Source organism: Sardina pilchardus, chromosome 4 (assembly GCF_963854185.1).
Source record: "Sardina pilchardus chromosome 4, fSarPil1.1, whole genome shotgun sequence".
Classification (NCBI taxonomy): domain Eukaryota; kingdom Metazoa; phylum Chordata; class Actinopteri; order Clupeiformes; family Clupeidae; genus Sardina; species Sardina pilchardus.
Window position 1 is genome coordinate 20,522,666 of NC_084997.1, and position 15,018 is coordinate 20,537,683.

Genomic DNA, 15,018 nt, shown 5'->3' on the forward strand with positions numbered 1-15,018 from the left:
CCCAGGAGCCTCTCCAGGCCCCACAGAGCCAGTGCCACCACGGCCGGTCTCCAGTGATGAGGCACATGGTCATAAGGAGCTGGAGCTCAGAGTGTAAGTGTGTGTGAGTGTGTGTGAGTGTGTGTGTATCCACATGAGAATGCATGCAATAGTTATAGTTGGGGGAGATATGCGCGTGTATGCATGCGGCTCTCAGATAGATGAGAGGTTTTTGAATTTCTGAATGTTTCTTTTCCTTCTGGGATATGACGTGGTAAATGGCAAGTGCGTGTGCGCGTGCGCGTGCGTGTGCGCTTGTGTGTGTTGTGTGTGTGTGAGCATGCCTGTGTGTGTGCGTGCTCCATTTTCATTTTCTCTGATATGACCGAGGAGACCACCCCCTCAACTCAGAGTGCATTATTATAAAGCAGCTCACCTCCACAAACATGATTCACTACTTTCGGGTTCAGAACACAATTGCTCACACAGGGGGCTTCAGTGATTTTATAAAATGTTCAAGTGTTGTTTTGATGTTGTGGATAGAGAGTGGGTTGCGCTCTCAAAATGGATGTGGTGAATGGGATGCTGTGTGTGTGTGTGTGTGTGTGTGGCTGTGTGGCTGTGTATGGTTGTGTTTGTGTGTATGTATCAAAGGGCCATTTAGCCTTTAATTGCCTGTGAAGAATGATGTCGTTTCCCTGGCGATGCTGACCCATGTGTCGTCCCGCAGAAATGGCTCACTGCGGAACCCAAAGGGAGGCGGAATCAGACTCAATGGTCTCCATGACGAGGACCAATGGGAAGAGCACTCTTCGACCAGTGGGAGGGCCAAAGAGTCTACCTTGACCAATGGCCACGTCCACCCCTTCAATGGTGCCTTAAAGCCTACGGACATGAGCCTTCATCCTGGGGGTTTGACCCAGGGGGCTCAATCAGAACAGAGGGACAATATGAGCACTGTAAGCCCAGAGATAGACCCCTATGATGGGCCCAGGACTCCAAGTCCCATTCCCCCTCAACCACCACGCATCTCCCCTGTCACTCAACACAAACACAACTCTGATTCGCCCAGCACTCAGTGCCATGTCCCGCCTCCGGCACCCCCAACCAATCAGAACGCATCCACCTCCTCTGACCTCACCCCTGCGAGGCCACACCCACCCGACCAGGGAAGCAGAGGAGTCCGGCTGAACGGCAGCCATCACAGCAGTGGCCCCTCCCATAACCACACCCACCCAGACCTCAGCGACCAATCAGGAAAGCCGGCGGCTCGAGGGGCCGAGGGCGGGATCATCTCGGAGTTCTACTCGTACTCCCGGCTGCACCACATCTCCACGTGGAGGAGCGAGTTCGCTGAGTACGTCAACTCCCTGCAGTGCCGGAGGAGGTCCACAGGGGGTGCTGTGTTCTCTGGCAAGGAGAGGCTGAAGAAGCTTCGGGCTCAGCGCAGCTCAGGTGGGTCTAGGTCAGGTGGGGTGGGCTTTAGCCTACGTTGGATTAGGGCTGCGTAATTTGGGTAACATATGTAATCGCGATTTGTTCTGACCGATATTTCCATTTGTTTCGCAATACATCAAGTCAAGCTTCAGTTCAATATTCCAAATTGTGCCTGAAGTTGGGCAACTTTTAAGAGGTGATCATTGCCAAATGCATGACAAGCACAGCACTCCTGTTAGGTGAGCTTCACTGTCTGCCACAAAAGGAGGATGAAATGAATCTAAAAATCATAGATGTGACCAGATTAACCATTGAGACGGAGTTGTGAGCTGCACGATTAATTGCATCCTTTGTGATTATCAAATCGCATTAGTTCATTAGTGTGTGCTTTAGAGGTTTCATTGTGCTATTTATGGGAAGAGCACTCAGCAGACAGTTCAGTGAGAAAAATAGACACACCATTAGCGAAAACATAATTATATATTAAATAATATATTTAATACCAAGTCAATTTGACAGTCCAGAGACCTCCCCCACGCAGTAGCTTTATCACAACATGCTGGAGCTTCCCTGTTAAGCTCACTGTCAAGGGCCACTCTAGGTCCGATTCCAGAACCTTCTTCTCTTACCCGCAGAGTCGCAGACCACTGCTTGTGCGTTGTTATAAGCCCTCATAAGTGACAAGCTGTACTAGCAGTAATACAGTGATTATTCATAGGGGTCTGAAGCTATGTCTGTCTGCCAATCGAGTAATTGTGCAGCGCACGCACGCACACACACACACACACACACACACACACACACACACACACACACACATAAGCAAATATGCACATACACACCTATACACTGACACTTTTTTCCCCCAGCTGCTCCTTGTCTGTCTGTGTCTCTATGTGTCTTTGAATTCTCATTAACCAGGTGCTTCATGATGTCACATTATGCTGGTTAAATGTCAGTGAAGAGAACATCACGACAGCCTCTGGCTTCGTGTGTGTGTGTGTGTGTGTGTGTGTGTGTGTGTGTGTGTGTGTGTGTGTGTGTGTGTGTGTGTGTGTGTGTGTGTGTGTGTGTGTGTGTGTGTGTGTGTGTGTGTGTGTGTGTGTGTGTGTGTGTGTGTGTGTGTGTGTGTGTGTGTGTGTGTGTGTGTGTGTGTGTGTGTGTGTGTGTGTGTGTGTGTGCACATGAAAGTGCAAATGGAGGTGAGTGTGTGTGTGGGTCTGTGTGTATGTGTCTGCATGGAAGCGAATGTATATGACTGGAGGTGAGAGTGTGTGTGTGTGTAAGGGTGAAGAGTTTCATGCTGCTGTAACACTTTTAATGACCAGAGTAGACAGGAGAGGGATGAAAGGATGATGTATTGTGTGGATGAAAATTATTTTCATTAATAATAGAGAACATTCCTCACTCTTTCTTTCTCTCTGTTTCTCACTTCAATCTTTCATACTCCTGTCTTCCATTCTGTCTGTCTTTCTCTCTGTCTGCATTTCTGTCTGCATCTCTCTATCTATATATATATCTATCTATCCATCTCTATCTCTCTATCTCTCTATCTTTCTCTTTCTCTTTCTCCCTCTCTCAGGTTTGTCAAGCATGCCTGCTCCTCAGGTCAGACAGTCCTGTATCCTGCATGTGGACATGGACTGCTTCTTTGTTTCAGTAGGAATAAGACACCGACCAGATCTGAAAGGTGATTCACTCACTCACTCACTCACACTCTCTCTCTCTCTCTCTTACACACACACACACACACAAAAGTCATTCACTGCCTGAGCAAAATTCCAGGGAAACTTACACATTCAACATTTATATTACTACTTTACCTGACCCCTCATTCTCTCCTTCCTTCCCTCCTCTCTCTCTCTCTCTCTCTCTCTCTCTCTCTCTCTCTATTTTCGCTCTCTGTTCTCTCTCTGCTCTTTGTCCATCCGTCCTCAGGGAAGCCCGTTGCCGTGACGAGTAACCGAGGTCCTGGCCGTGTGGCCCAGAGGCCCGGGGCCAACCCCCAGCTAGAGTTCCAGTACTATCAGCACAAGCGGAACCCGCACCAGCAGAAAGGTGAGCCTGGGCCATGTGTGCCCTTTGGAACCTTACCTGGGGCGGAACAGGACACCGGCAGCACTCCGCTCCACAGCGGGCAGTGTTCTCAGGGAACCCCAACCGCTTTTAGTGCACTTTATTGTCCTGGCTAGACACTGTGCAACTGTGCCTTACGTCAAGCTTGATGAGAGGTGTGTAAATGTTGCTTTTTAAAAAAGTATTTTGAATTTGTTTCAGTACTGTACTGTTGGGCAGGGGCACATTCAATCTCGGCACACATTGGTGAACAGATGTGGTGAACATGTTTTCTTCTGGGCGGTTCAATTTGAACGATTTGGTATCAACATTCCATTTTAATTGCATTGTTGCCTTTGTCAAGCTCATGTCCAGCTCCACTGTATGTTTGTGAAGAACTACCTCCTCAGTGTTTGCTAACATTTGCCAAAAAATCAAGGCAAACATAAACCTGTTTGCAAACATTTGCAAAACGTTCACCTATGTTTGCGAATCCGAACCCAGCTCAGGTAAGTCTAGGCATCACGTGGAGGGCCCTGTAAGTGCTTTGTTTTGAACGTACTGTTCTGACACGTTATCTGAAGTTTTCCTACTTACACTGTCCGGCGTCATTTCCTGTCCTGGTGTAACCTAGACAAGATGGACGGTGACCTTGAGATGACCCCTTCGCCTGAGGACATCGACGAGCATCGCCATGGCAACGGGGTGGATCAGGACCAGGCTTCCCTCTCCATGGCCGAGATCGCCTCCTGCAGTTACGAGGCCAGGTAGCCCACAAGCTGTGTGTGTGTGTGTGTGTGACTGTGTGACTGTGTGACTGTGTGACTGTGTGACTGTGTGACTGTGTGACTGTGTGACTGTGTGTGTGTGTGTGTGTGTGTGTGTGAGGGCTTTTGCTTTTGCAGTCTAATTGGTTCCTGGGAACTGTTTGCCTACTGATTATTCATGTTTATTCAGAGAAAAATAAAGACCATAAAGCGAGAGTAGCTGAAGACAGGATAAGAACAAAAGATGAGCTGTGTATGTGTGTGTGTGTGTTTGGTCACGTGTGTCTGCTCTTTCATCCACAGGCAAGCAGGCGTGAAGAATGGAATGTTTTTCGGCCAGGCCAAGAAGCTGTGTCCGGAGCTTAAGGCCGTCCCCTACGACTTCCAGGCCTATAAGGAGGTGGCACTGATCATGTATGAGACCCTGGCCAGGTAGGAACACGCGCACACACACACACACACACACACACCTGTTTAACACTCATCCTCTTTCTAAGTCAGTAAATTGCCCTACTTTTTTGTATATTCTCTTTCTCTCTCCATCTATGTTGTTTTTCTTGCTTTATGTAGGACCTACTCTACCTTTCTTTCTTTCTTTCTCTCTTTCTTTCTTTCTTCCTTCCTTTCTTTTTTTCTCTTTTGCATTCAGCTCTCTCTTTCGCTCTCTCTCACACACACCTTCTCTCTCTCTCTCTCTCTCTCGTGTGCTCTCTCTCTCTCTCTCTCTCTCTCTCTGTCTCTCTCTGTCTCTCTCTCTCTCTCTCTCTCTCTCTCTCTCTCTCTCTCTCTCTCTCTCTCTCTCTGTCTGTCTGTGCTGTCCCCTAACCCTGTGCTCCCCCCACAGCTACACCCACCACATAGAGGCTCTGAGCTGTGACGAGGCTCTGGTGGACGCCACCGCCCTGCTGGCCGAAGTGGGCGTCACGCCCGACGAGCTGGCCAGCGCCATCCGGGCCGACGTGATGGAGAAGACGGGCTGCTCAGCCTCCGTGGGCATGGGTGAGTGGCGTGACCTTTGACCTTTGTGTGGTGGTGACTGCCAACTGTCTTTCCATGATAAGTGCACAATCAGCTCTGTGATAAACAGAACAATTAGTTCTGTGTGTATATATATATATATGAAAAAAAGAAAAGAAAAGCAGGTCTGTTTGGAGTGCGGCAAGGTGTAAATCCTTTTTGGTGCTCTTCGATGCAGGGATTCCAGATATAGAAAGTGATCCAAGGCACTCAAAAACGATGCATATAAAAAATAGTCCAGCTTGGCCGAAACGCGTAAGCATGTTTAAGTAGCCGCGAGAAAACATTTTATACGCATCTTTTTAAGGTGCATAATCAGTTTTGTGATAAACAGAACATCTAGTTCTGTATATACATGTACCTCCTAGATGTTATTATAAGTTTATTTTTTATCTAAGCCAACGGAGGGCATACTCACTACATGTCACATACACTTCCATCCGTATGAGACAGGTAAGAGTGAGTGAATCTGTGTTTTAATGCACCAGTAAAGCCGCAGGAGCTGTAATAATAGGGTTTCCTCTCCGTGTTGGACCAGAACACGTGTGTAAACACACACTGCCCTGCTTCATCCCTGTCCCAGTCCTCTAATTAAAAACATCACTGGCTCCGCCCCTCTCTTCAGGCTCCAACATTCTCCTGGCGCGAATGGCCACGCGGCGCGCCAAGCCCGAAGGCCAGCACCTGCTGAGGTCGGAGGACGTGGACGACTTCATACGCGACCAGGCGGTCACCAGTCTGCCAGGTGAGACCCACTCACTCCCCCTGCTGGCAGACAGTAGCGACGACGCTGATTCAGTCATCCTGGTCTCCTTTGTGTTTCCCCCAGAATGAATAGTGTATAGTATGATATGAGTCACGTAGCGGTATCAGTCGTCAGTGGAAAATTAACAGTTTCGGTGATCATTGAGTTATGGTACCATACAGGAATGCCCCATATGCAGCAATAGTATTGGTAAATATGCAGCTGAGTGCACAATGTATTATGTGACATGTCTTTTAGTTAGTTGTCTTATTTGTCGTCTTGTTGCTGCTGTTGTTGTTGTTGTTGTTGTGGTTGATTTGTGAATGTGTGTGTGTTTGTTTTGTGGCTGCTGCTGCTGCTGCTGTTGTTGTTGTTGTTGTTGTTGTTGTTCATGTGTGAAATGTGTGTGTGTGTGTGTGTGTACACGTGCGTGCGTGCGTGTGTGTGTACAGGAGTGGGTCGCTCCATGGGCAGTAAGCTGGCGTCGCTGGGCGTGACCTCGTGTGGGGACCTGCAGCAGGTGTCCATGGCGCGCCTGCAGCGGGAGTTCGGCCCGCGCACCGGCCAGACGCTCTTCCGCTTCTGCCGCGGCCTGGACGATCGCCCTGTCCGCAGCGAAAAGGAGAGAAAGTCCGTCTCGGCCGAGATGAACTACAACATCCGCTTCACAAAGGTCACTCAAAAAGCCCACAAACACACACGCATGTTTTAGTTGTGTTAAATCATAACTATGGAAGAGTATTCACTATGGAAGAGTCGGAATAGTGTATCATAGAGCTGTATTAGATTAGGAGTTAAACAGACAAAGCACAGCTGGGTCTATTTGATGGTTAGCCCTTTTTATGCTTTTTACTCTTTTTAATGATTAATGTATTGAATTAAGTTACAGATCCTGCGTGTGTGTGTGTCTCTGTGTGTGTCTGTGTGTGTGTGTACGCACACTACCAAAACCTTATGAAATCATTCTACCCACTGAAATTCTGAATAGGGTCTTGAGGTTGAACGTTGCCTTGTGTTTGTCTCGGTAGGTGGAGGAGGCGGAGTCATTCCTCAACAATCTGTCCATGGAGGTGCAGAAGCGGCTGCAAGGGGCGGGGCTTAAAGGTCGTAGGGTCACTCTCAAGGTCATGATGCGCAAACCCGGAGCCCCGGTGGAGCCAGCCAAGTACGGAGGCCACGGCATCTGTGACAACCTGGCCCGGTGAGAGAGGCCACATCCCCCATCATGCATCTGACATGGGTCACTTGTGACTCCATAACTGTGATGTCCTTGATTATTATTGATTTTGATTTGTTAAAGGCACTCTAAGCAATGCTGGGTAACATAATTTCTGTTGATGTGCAAACAAAACAGAGAGCTACCTAGCTACTCCCTCCCCCTCCTTTCCCGTCCAATTGAAACTCTCCCAAACGCGCATCTCGTCTGTGATTTGCTGGAACAGTTTGTTATGTTTTTATGGCCTAGCCTGGCCCACGTTGTTTTTGTTGCCGTTTTTGGAGCCTGGGCTGTCCACAGATGCCGCATTTTTGCACAGTGTGTTCAGGGCACAGGCAGCTAGCGGATGGTGAGGTGACGCCATGACTTAGAGCACCTTGTATTTGACAAGCTAGCCATCAAATGGTTGAGCTTAAACAGGGTGTGTTGGTGCACAGTCTTGGCTCTATAAACGGCAAAGGAAATATTTTCACTTTCACAAAAGCTTTCACTTCAGCTTGCTATGGGAGCACTGATCGGAAGCGATGGTGTATTTGATTAGCTGCTGGGCTCTAATCAACAAAATCATCGGTGCTTTTCCGGTTTTGTTTGTTCTCATCTCTCTCTCGCTTTCTTTCTCTCTCTCTCTCTCTCCCTCCAGGTCAGTGACGTTGGGTAAAGCCACAGACAGTGGTCAGCTGATTGGTCAGGAGGCCATCAAGCTGTTCCACGCCATGCGTCTGGAGGTGTCGGACATGCGGGGGGTGGGGCTGCAGGTGCAGCTGCTGGACGGGGGTCCCCAGGTGCAGGCGCCCCCCCAGGACTCCCGCTGCTCCATCAGGGACCTGCTGCTGGCCCGCCGGCCCCCCCAGACTAATAACAACAGCACCATCACCAGCAGTAGTAGCAGCACGCCAGCCCCCAGCGCCACCTCAAGTAGCACCCCGTCCACCAGCACTGCCCGACCTGACGCAGGTGAGGCCAGGTGTACAGGTGTGTGTGTGTGTGTGTGGTGTGTGTGTGTGGTGTTTGTGTGTTCTCATAGGATTATAGGACTACATACATTTTGTGTTCTATAAATGAATGCTTAAATGATAAAACTGTCAAAGTGGACCTAAAATAGAAATATATATATATATATATACTTGTGCCTTTTTCCAGATGCAATGCCCAGTGGTTCTTCCTCAGGATCATCCTTCAATCAGGACACTCGCTCCTCCACCATGCCACCGCCCTCTTCCTTCTCTGATCCAATCCCCAGTACGAGTAAAGGAGAGCCCCCGCCCCGCACTCCAAACCACACCCACGCCCGCTCCCGTCTCAACCTTAGCATAGAAGTGCCCTCGCCCTCTCAGGTAACAACACACCTGGACACAATGACCTCTCGATAGACCTCGGAAGTTTACCTACAAAAAGAGCCCAAAGCTGCCATCTTTGCTGAGTACCGTAGGCGAGCTTCAGAGGGCTATATCAGCTCTCAGTGAGCTCCTGAGTTGACATAGAAGAACACACTTAATTTCACTATGCGTAATTACAATGTAGTATTTCATCGTGTGACAGTTGTGCGTTGAATGTGAATATGTGGATTCAGTTAACTGTAGTTTGCCTGTCCAAACATCTTGTCAAAGGACGGCAGTTGAAAATGAGCCAGCTGGCTAACACTGGCTCTTAGATTTATGCATTTAGAGAAATGTTGATTAATGTGTGCCTTGTCAGTGAATGGATAAATGAGCAAATAAACAGAGGAATGAAATACAGTTTTGGTAGGACTTACCCATGCCATGTACAGTACAGTGACCTGTACAGAGTTGGTTGTGCTGACAGTTGGCATACGTACCTGTGGCCTGTACAGTGTTGGTTGTGCTGACCGGTGCTGTGTGTACCTGTGGCCTGTACAGTGTTGGTTGTGCTGACCGGTGCTGTGTGTACCTGTGGCCTGTACAGTGTTGGTTGTGCTGACCGGTGCTGTGTGTACCTGTGGCCGGTACAGTGTTGGTTGTGCTGACCGGTGCTGTGTGTACCTGTGCTCCAGGTGGACCGCTCGGTGCTGGAGGCGCTGCCTCCTGAGCTGAGGGAGCAGGTGGAGAGGACCTGGAGTCGGAGGGAGGAGGATGAGGAGGAGCAGCCCGGCGCCTCCTGTTCCTCCCCCGTGCGTCCTCCTCCTCGGGCCTCGGCCTCCGCCTCGCCGCCTCCCCCCGAGCCTCCCCCGCCCCCGGGCACGCTGCTGCTGCAGATCCCCAACCAGACGGGCTCCACGGGCATCATCCTGGCACTGCCCGACTTCTCCCAGGTGACCAGCACTGCTAGGCAGAGGAGTAAAAACAATATGGGGTACTTTGGGGTCAACTGTAACCATTTTTTGAGGTCGTTTAAAACGCACCAAATCAACAGGCCACCTGTGCACCATTCAACAGCCTCATAAAATGGTTACAGTTAACACCAAAGTACCCAATATGGACATTCAGTACATACACTTTTGTACTGAATGTCCACATATACTTTTGTACACATACAGTTTTGTAGAATGCATAATATGCATGCATGCATAAATACCACATACCTTACGTACATTGCATACATACTTTGCACATGGTATATGTGCAAATACTGTATACAGTTGTTTATATCAACTTAAAGATTTTTTCTATAATGGGTCATTTCACGCCATATCGCACACTCCTTGAAAACACGGTGGGTTTAGCCACTGCTATACTTCATACTGCATGCTCTGACCTCGCTCTGGTTGCTCATAGGTCGACCCGGAAGTGTTCGCAGCGCTGCCGAAAGAGCTACAGGATGAGCTGTGTTCTGCTTACAATCGCAGAGAAAGTGCACAACCGCAAGGCACTGTGGGTAAGCTGCTCTTTCTTTTATATGATATCTTCATTTCTATGTGTTTTTTAGGAATTAAATGTTAACGCACCAATATAATGTCATGGTTGCCAGGTTTGTCCTTGTACTCTATGTGGATGAGCAACCTGCAGTTCTCTGCATAGAGTCTGGCCGTTCTCGTGAGGTGCTGTCACACCAAGCCACTAAACTCTGAACTTATCTTGCATACATCATGGAAGACTTTATTCAGGAGCTGAGCTCGTCCCGATTACAAGCAGACTTATCCCTAATAGCAGTGCAGCACCATCAGCCAGACTGTTCCCTTTTTGTGATTGGATGCTGCCGTTTCAAAAGGACAGCAAAACCAAGGCCACAACTCTCTCTAGTCATAAAAGACCCCCCCCCCCCCCCCCCAAAGTTCAGCTCCAAAATGGCTCTTCAATTACGATCTCCTGCGCCTGCATTCAAGGCCTGCTAAATTGTTCCCAGCACAACTTCTTGGTCTGTACCCTGTCTGTTCACCACCCTCCAGACGCCAGATACATGCCCAGCGGCTCCTGTAGTAAAGGGTGAGAGCAGTACCCCTCTCTGCAGTCAGGGTGCTCTCTGAACAAGGCAAGGCTTTATATGGATAAAGGCAAAAGGAACACTCAAAAGATAAGGATAAAGACAAAGTGATAAAATAATACTATATAATAATAATAATAATAATAATAATAGTAATGATGATAAAATTAACGTAAAAGTATCCGTAATGAACGTAAAAGTAAGTGTCTGTAATAATGCAAAATATCAGGGTCACTATGTTACAGATCAGATTCCTGACGATAACGACAACGGTTATGACCGTAATATTAAATGTCCAAGATAACATGTTGGCAAGAAAAATCCACATGTGCTCAGACGATGTCAAAATAAGTCTCTTCAAAGCCCATTGTCCTCCTTGTGTGCTGCCCCCTGCTGACCAAGTTTAGAAGCTTCAGGTAGCTTCTAGTGCTGTAGTGCAAGTGACCCGTTCTGTGATGCACGTTATTGAGAAGTTGGATGCACCAATGTATGAAATGCACAAAATAAAGCAAGAACACTACAACATCAGTTGACCACTCCCATCACAGCTGCCATCACATGGCCGAGGTGAATGCTGCACATTGTTGGATTGTTGAAGACTTGCTTCACCACCGATGGGTATCTGTACTATACTGGTGTAGCCTTTAATGTGTCTAGTACAGAGTTCAGTAGCTTTCTTGAGTAGGTGCCACCAAAAACCTGTCACATTGAAGATGTTAAAATGTAGTTAGCAGAATAAATTAACAGGAATTCCCATTCACAAGCCATGCCAAATGCAGAAGGGAAGGCTATCGATCCCCAGAGGCTCCAGTGAGGAGTTTGCTCAAAGGGTAATAATTATTTTGCAGTGACATAATGATCATGCAAGCCAGGGGTCATAGCGCCATTGAACTGCATCCATAGTCAAATCAGACATCAACTACTCCACAGAGAAGCAGGATATGAGGAAGGAAATACGATGCATGCTGTGAAGGTTTGCAGCGAATTTAACCTCTAAATAATAAAACTGTCTGCACTCTGCATATAAAATGCACAGTATAAATAAAGACTTACTTACTCTACACAAGCAATTGGGCATTGAGAGCTATTGACTTGTGGTGGTTGAAGTGGCATTGTATGTATAAAGGCCTACTGTATTTATGCTCCATTTTTGTATGGAAATAAATCTGTCCGCATTTTGTTTCAATGCGTCGGCATGCTCTCAGTAAGCGAACAGAATATGGAGGGAGAGAACGCAGAGTACAGACAAATGTTTTGGCTATTGAGAGCTATTGGCTTATAGCTGGCATAGCTGCGTGTGTAAGCTGAGTGAATGGATGTTGAACCCCCTGTGGTGTTGTCCCCCTCTCTGTTCTCCAGTGGAGCAGAAGAACCCTCTTCTGCAGCTCAAGCAGCCAGCTGCTGGCAGGACCAAGCGCCGCTACAAGAGGAGGAACGCCAGCCCGGCCAAAAAGGGCCCCAGCCCTCTCAAAAGGCTCCACCCAGCCACCAGCCCGGCCAAGTCCAGCCCCTCCAAGCCGCCCCCACCACCATTCCGGCTCAAAGACGACCCCAGCGGACTGAAGGTGACTTGTTATGCAGCTTTTTTTATGTTATAGTTTTATGCCTTAATTGAAAAAATATATATATTTCTATTCCTCGCTGCCATGACATGGGAGTAATTTGCACATCATTGTTGTCATGGTCATACTGATCAAAGAGAAGCCTTCTAAACTCCTCAACTTTTAATTACAGCTCTTTCAACTTTCATCCATTGCTGTGCCCCACAGACGGAGAATGGTCCATCCTCGTCATCCATGAAGCCGGACGTGCCAGAGGTGCTGTCCAAGTTCACCCCCCGCCCTGCCCCCACCTTGGCTGGAGCCTGCGAGTTGAGCGATATCAGGACTCTGCTGCGGGAATGGGTCACGACCATCTCAGGTGACTAGAGGGGTGCTATGAACAGTACAGTGTGTCTGGAATTACTTTGAACTGTGTTATATTGTGTAATACACTTATGTGGAGTGAGGTTAGAATGATTGGATATAAATACGTGAACCTTATTATGCATGCTTGTTTTGGCCCTGTGTTCCTCAGAGCCTATGGAGGAGGACATTCTGCAGGTGGTGAAATATTGCACTGAGCTTGTGGAGGACAAAGACCTTGAGAAACTTGATATTATCATCAAATACATGAAGAGGTAGGGATTACTCTTTTAAATCACTGGGCTGACTCCTCACTAGCTAAATCTTCTATGGGCTGGGTGAAACTTAAACAGTAGGGATTTAAACTGAAAAAGAGGTTTTAGCCTATGCATTGTTGGCTGGTTGTCTTGAATTGAATTAAGCTTAAATGCTTATAAAACCATGTGTACTCTATGAAGTACACAACGTTAGAAACTGTAACCAACGTTGTGTATTAGCCTGTACAGTCACGTCATGTAGAAGAACCTTCTTGAGATGTTAATTTCTTAAGATATGCATATGTACAGTAAAACAACCCCGCTCCCATTGTTAACATCTGAACACAGTCCGTGACCATGATCTCTTTCCTTTCTCCACCTATCTGCCTCTTTCTGTTTTCCGCAGGCTTATGCAGCAGTCAGTGGAATCTGTTTGGAGTATGGCCTTTGATTTCATCGTTGACAATGTGCAGGTGGTTGTGCAGCAAACGTATGGCAGCACCCTAAAGATCACGTAAAGGGGGCAGGGCTGTTCCTACCGAGCTGCCAGCTACGCTCACTGTGACATCAGTGCACCTCAACCAAACATTCATGGCCGTGTGTGACATGACAGTTGCTCAGTCCAAACATTGATGCATCCTTCTGTGACATCAGAATGTCTCACTGTGATGTCTGTGTTCCATAATTATGACATCATAGATCCTGTTGTATTTCCTAATAAAACAGATTATTGTTGGTGGGAGAAACTGTTGAGCAGAATGTAAAAGGCATGTGGGTATGGTCATTGGTATGTTATCAGTGAAAGTACCCAGAACTCAGTCTAGCTGTGCATGCCCATTGTGATACAATGGCACTTACAGTACATAGTACAGCAGACATCCGCAAAACTGCTGACAGTGTTTGTAGGACTAAAATCAGTATCTACAAATAAAACAGATTTGGACTGCAATGAGACTGTGTGTGGGGGGTGGATAAGTAATAAAGCACTCTCATGGCCAGCAGAAATGTAATGAAAAGTTGGAATGTTCACTGACAGCTTTCATTTTATTTGTAGAACCCTTTTTCCTTAGTTTCTGCTCTTTATTCTTGTGCACTCTATCCTTAAGCTCTAATTTGACATCTTTTAGTCGTTCCCTTTATTCTTTTACTTTGTGTGTGTGTGTGTGTGTGCTTATTTTTTCCTTCTTCTGTAAACTATGCCAGTGTTGGCTGCAAACAGGTAGCACCATGGAAGTGAAACGTTACTTTGCTCGCTGAAAACGTTCACTTTTGTGTTTTATACAAAATGTAAACAGAGCATTGTTCATTTTGTGACTTGCTGATAGAGAAGTGCCAAATTTTGTCCACACAGCATGTAAATAATGATACAGAATTTCATTTAGATAACATTTACATATAATTATATCAAAGAGTTTGTTTCTATACAGAATTCAGTTTGTTTTCGAAATATTGTTTACAATTTTGCAAAAGGATTGCATTTTTTAAGCGTGGCAAAAATGTACAATTTGAAGTGTTGTGTTGCCATGTCTTAGTCTCGGAAATGCATCAGCTTTCTCACCTGAAAGGTGACCGCAGGGTAGTGTTCCTATATGAGAGGTAAAAGACTTTAGACTGAACTGAAATATGTTTTAATTCAGCACACACACAAACACTCTCACAGAATGAATGTATTTCAGAACGTACACTCCCTTTTAGTTCTGACTTGGCTCAGCGCTCATTTCAGAGACCTTGGTCCATTTAATCTTTACAGGAAACGTCCCACCATGTTCACATTCTCGAGAGTTTTCTGCGTTAAACCATATTAACTTGTTTGGAGAAGGGTCTAGATGTTTCTATTGGTCAGTGAACGGTCTAAATCACTACTGACCCGTGCCTGAAGACCTGAAGCTGTGACATTATTTGTATGTTTTTTCTAATGTTACTTGCCAATAAACTTGTTGGAACTCTGTTGCGCTGTTGCAGAAGTGAAATTATTGTCATCGAGCCCTATATTAAAGGGATATTCCGCCATTTTTGGAAATACGCTCATTTTCCACCTCCCCTCGAGCAAAACAATCGATATTTACCTTGTTCCCGTTCATCCAGCCATTCTGTGAGTCTGGCGATACAACTTTTAGCTTCAGCCTAGCATAGATCATTGAATCGGATTAGACCATTAGCTTCTCGCCTGCTAGCTTCATGTTTAAAAGTGACTAAGATTTTTGGTAATTTTCCCATTTAAAACGTGTCTCCTCTCAAGTTAGAAAGTGCAATAAGACCAACT

General features: G+C 46.8%; 1 protein-coding gene across 1 annotated transcript in view; it reads left to right on the forward strand.

The window, feature by feature from the left end:
- Window positions 1-14,705, forward strand: part of rev1 (REV1 DNA directed polymerase) — a gene marked incomplete in the record, with an annotated part of 15,426 nt that extends 721 nt beyond the window's left edge. The window contains 18 exon segments of the mRNA XM_062534507.1: window positions 1-93; window positions 710-1,434; window positions 2,999-3,106; window positions 3,355-3,474; window positions 4,106-4,238; window positions 4,542-4,670; window positions 5,083-5,237; window positions 5,881-6,000; window positions 6,453-6,673; window positions 7,029-7,201; window positions 7,857-8,170; window positions 8,357-8,550; window positions 9,228-9,485; window positions 9,949-10,048; window positions 11,954-12,159; window positions 12,364-12,514; window positions 12,671-12,773; window positions 13,162-14,705. Coding sequence (XP_062390491.1) covers window positions 1-93; window positions 710-1,434; window positions 2,999-3,106; window positions 3,355-3,474; window positions 4,106-4,238; window positions 4,542-4,670; window positions 5,083-5,237; window positions 5,881-6,000; window positions 6,453-6,673; window positions 7,029-7,201; window positions 7,857-8,170; window positions 8,357-8,550; window positions 9,228-9,485; window positions 9,949-10,048; window positions 11,954-12,159; window positions 12,364-12,514; window positions 12,671-12,773; window positions 13,162-13,273 — 3,415 coding nt within the window.
- Between the last annotated feature and the right edge of the window lie 313 nt (window positions 14,706-15,018).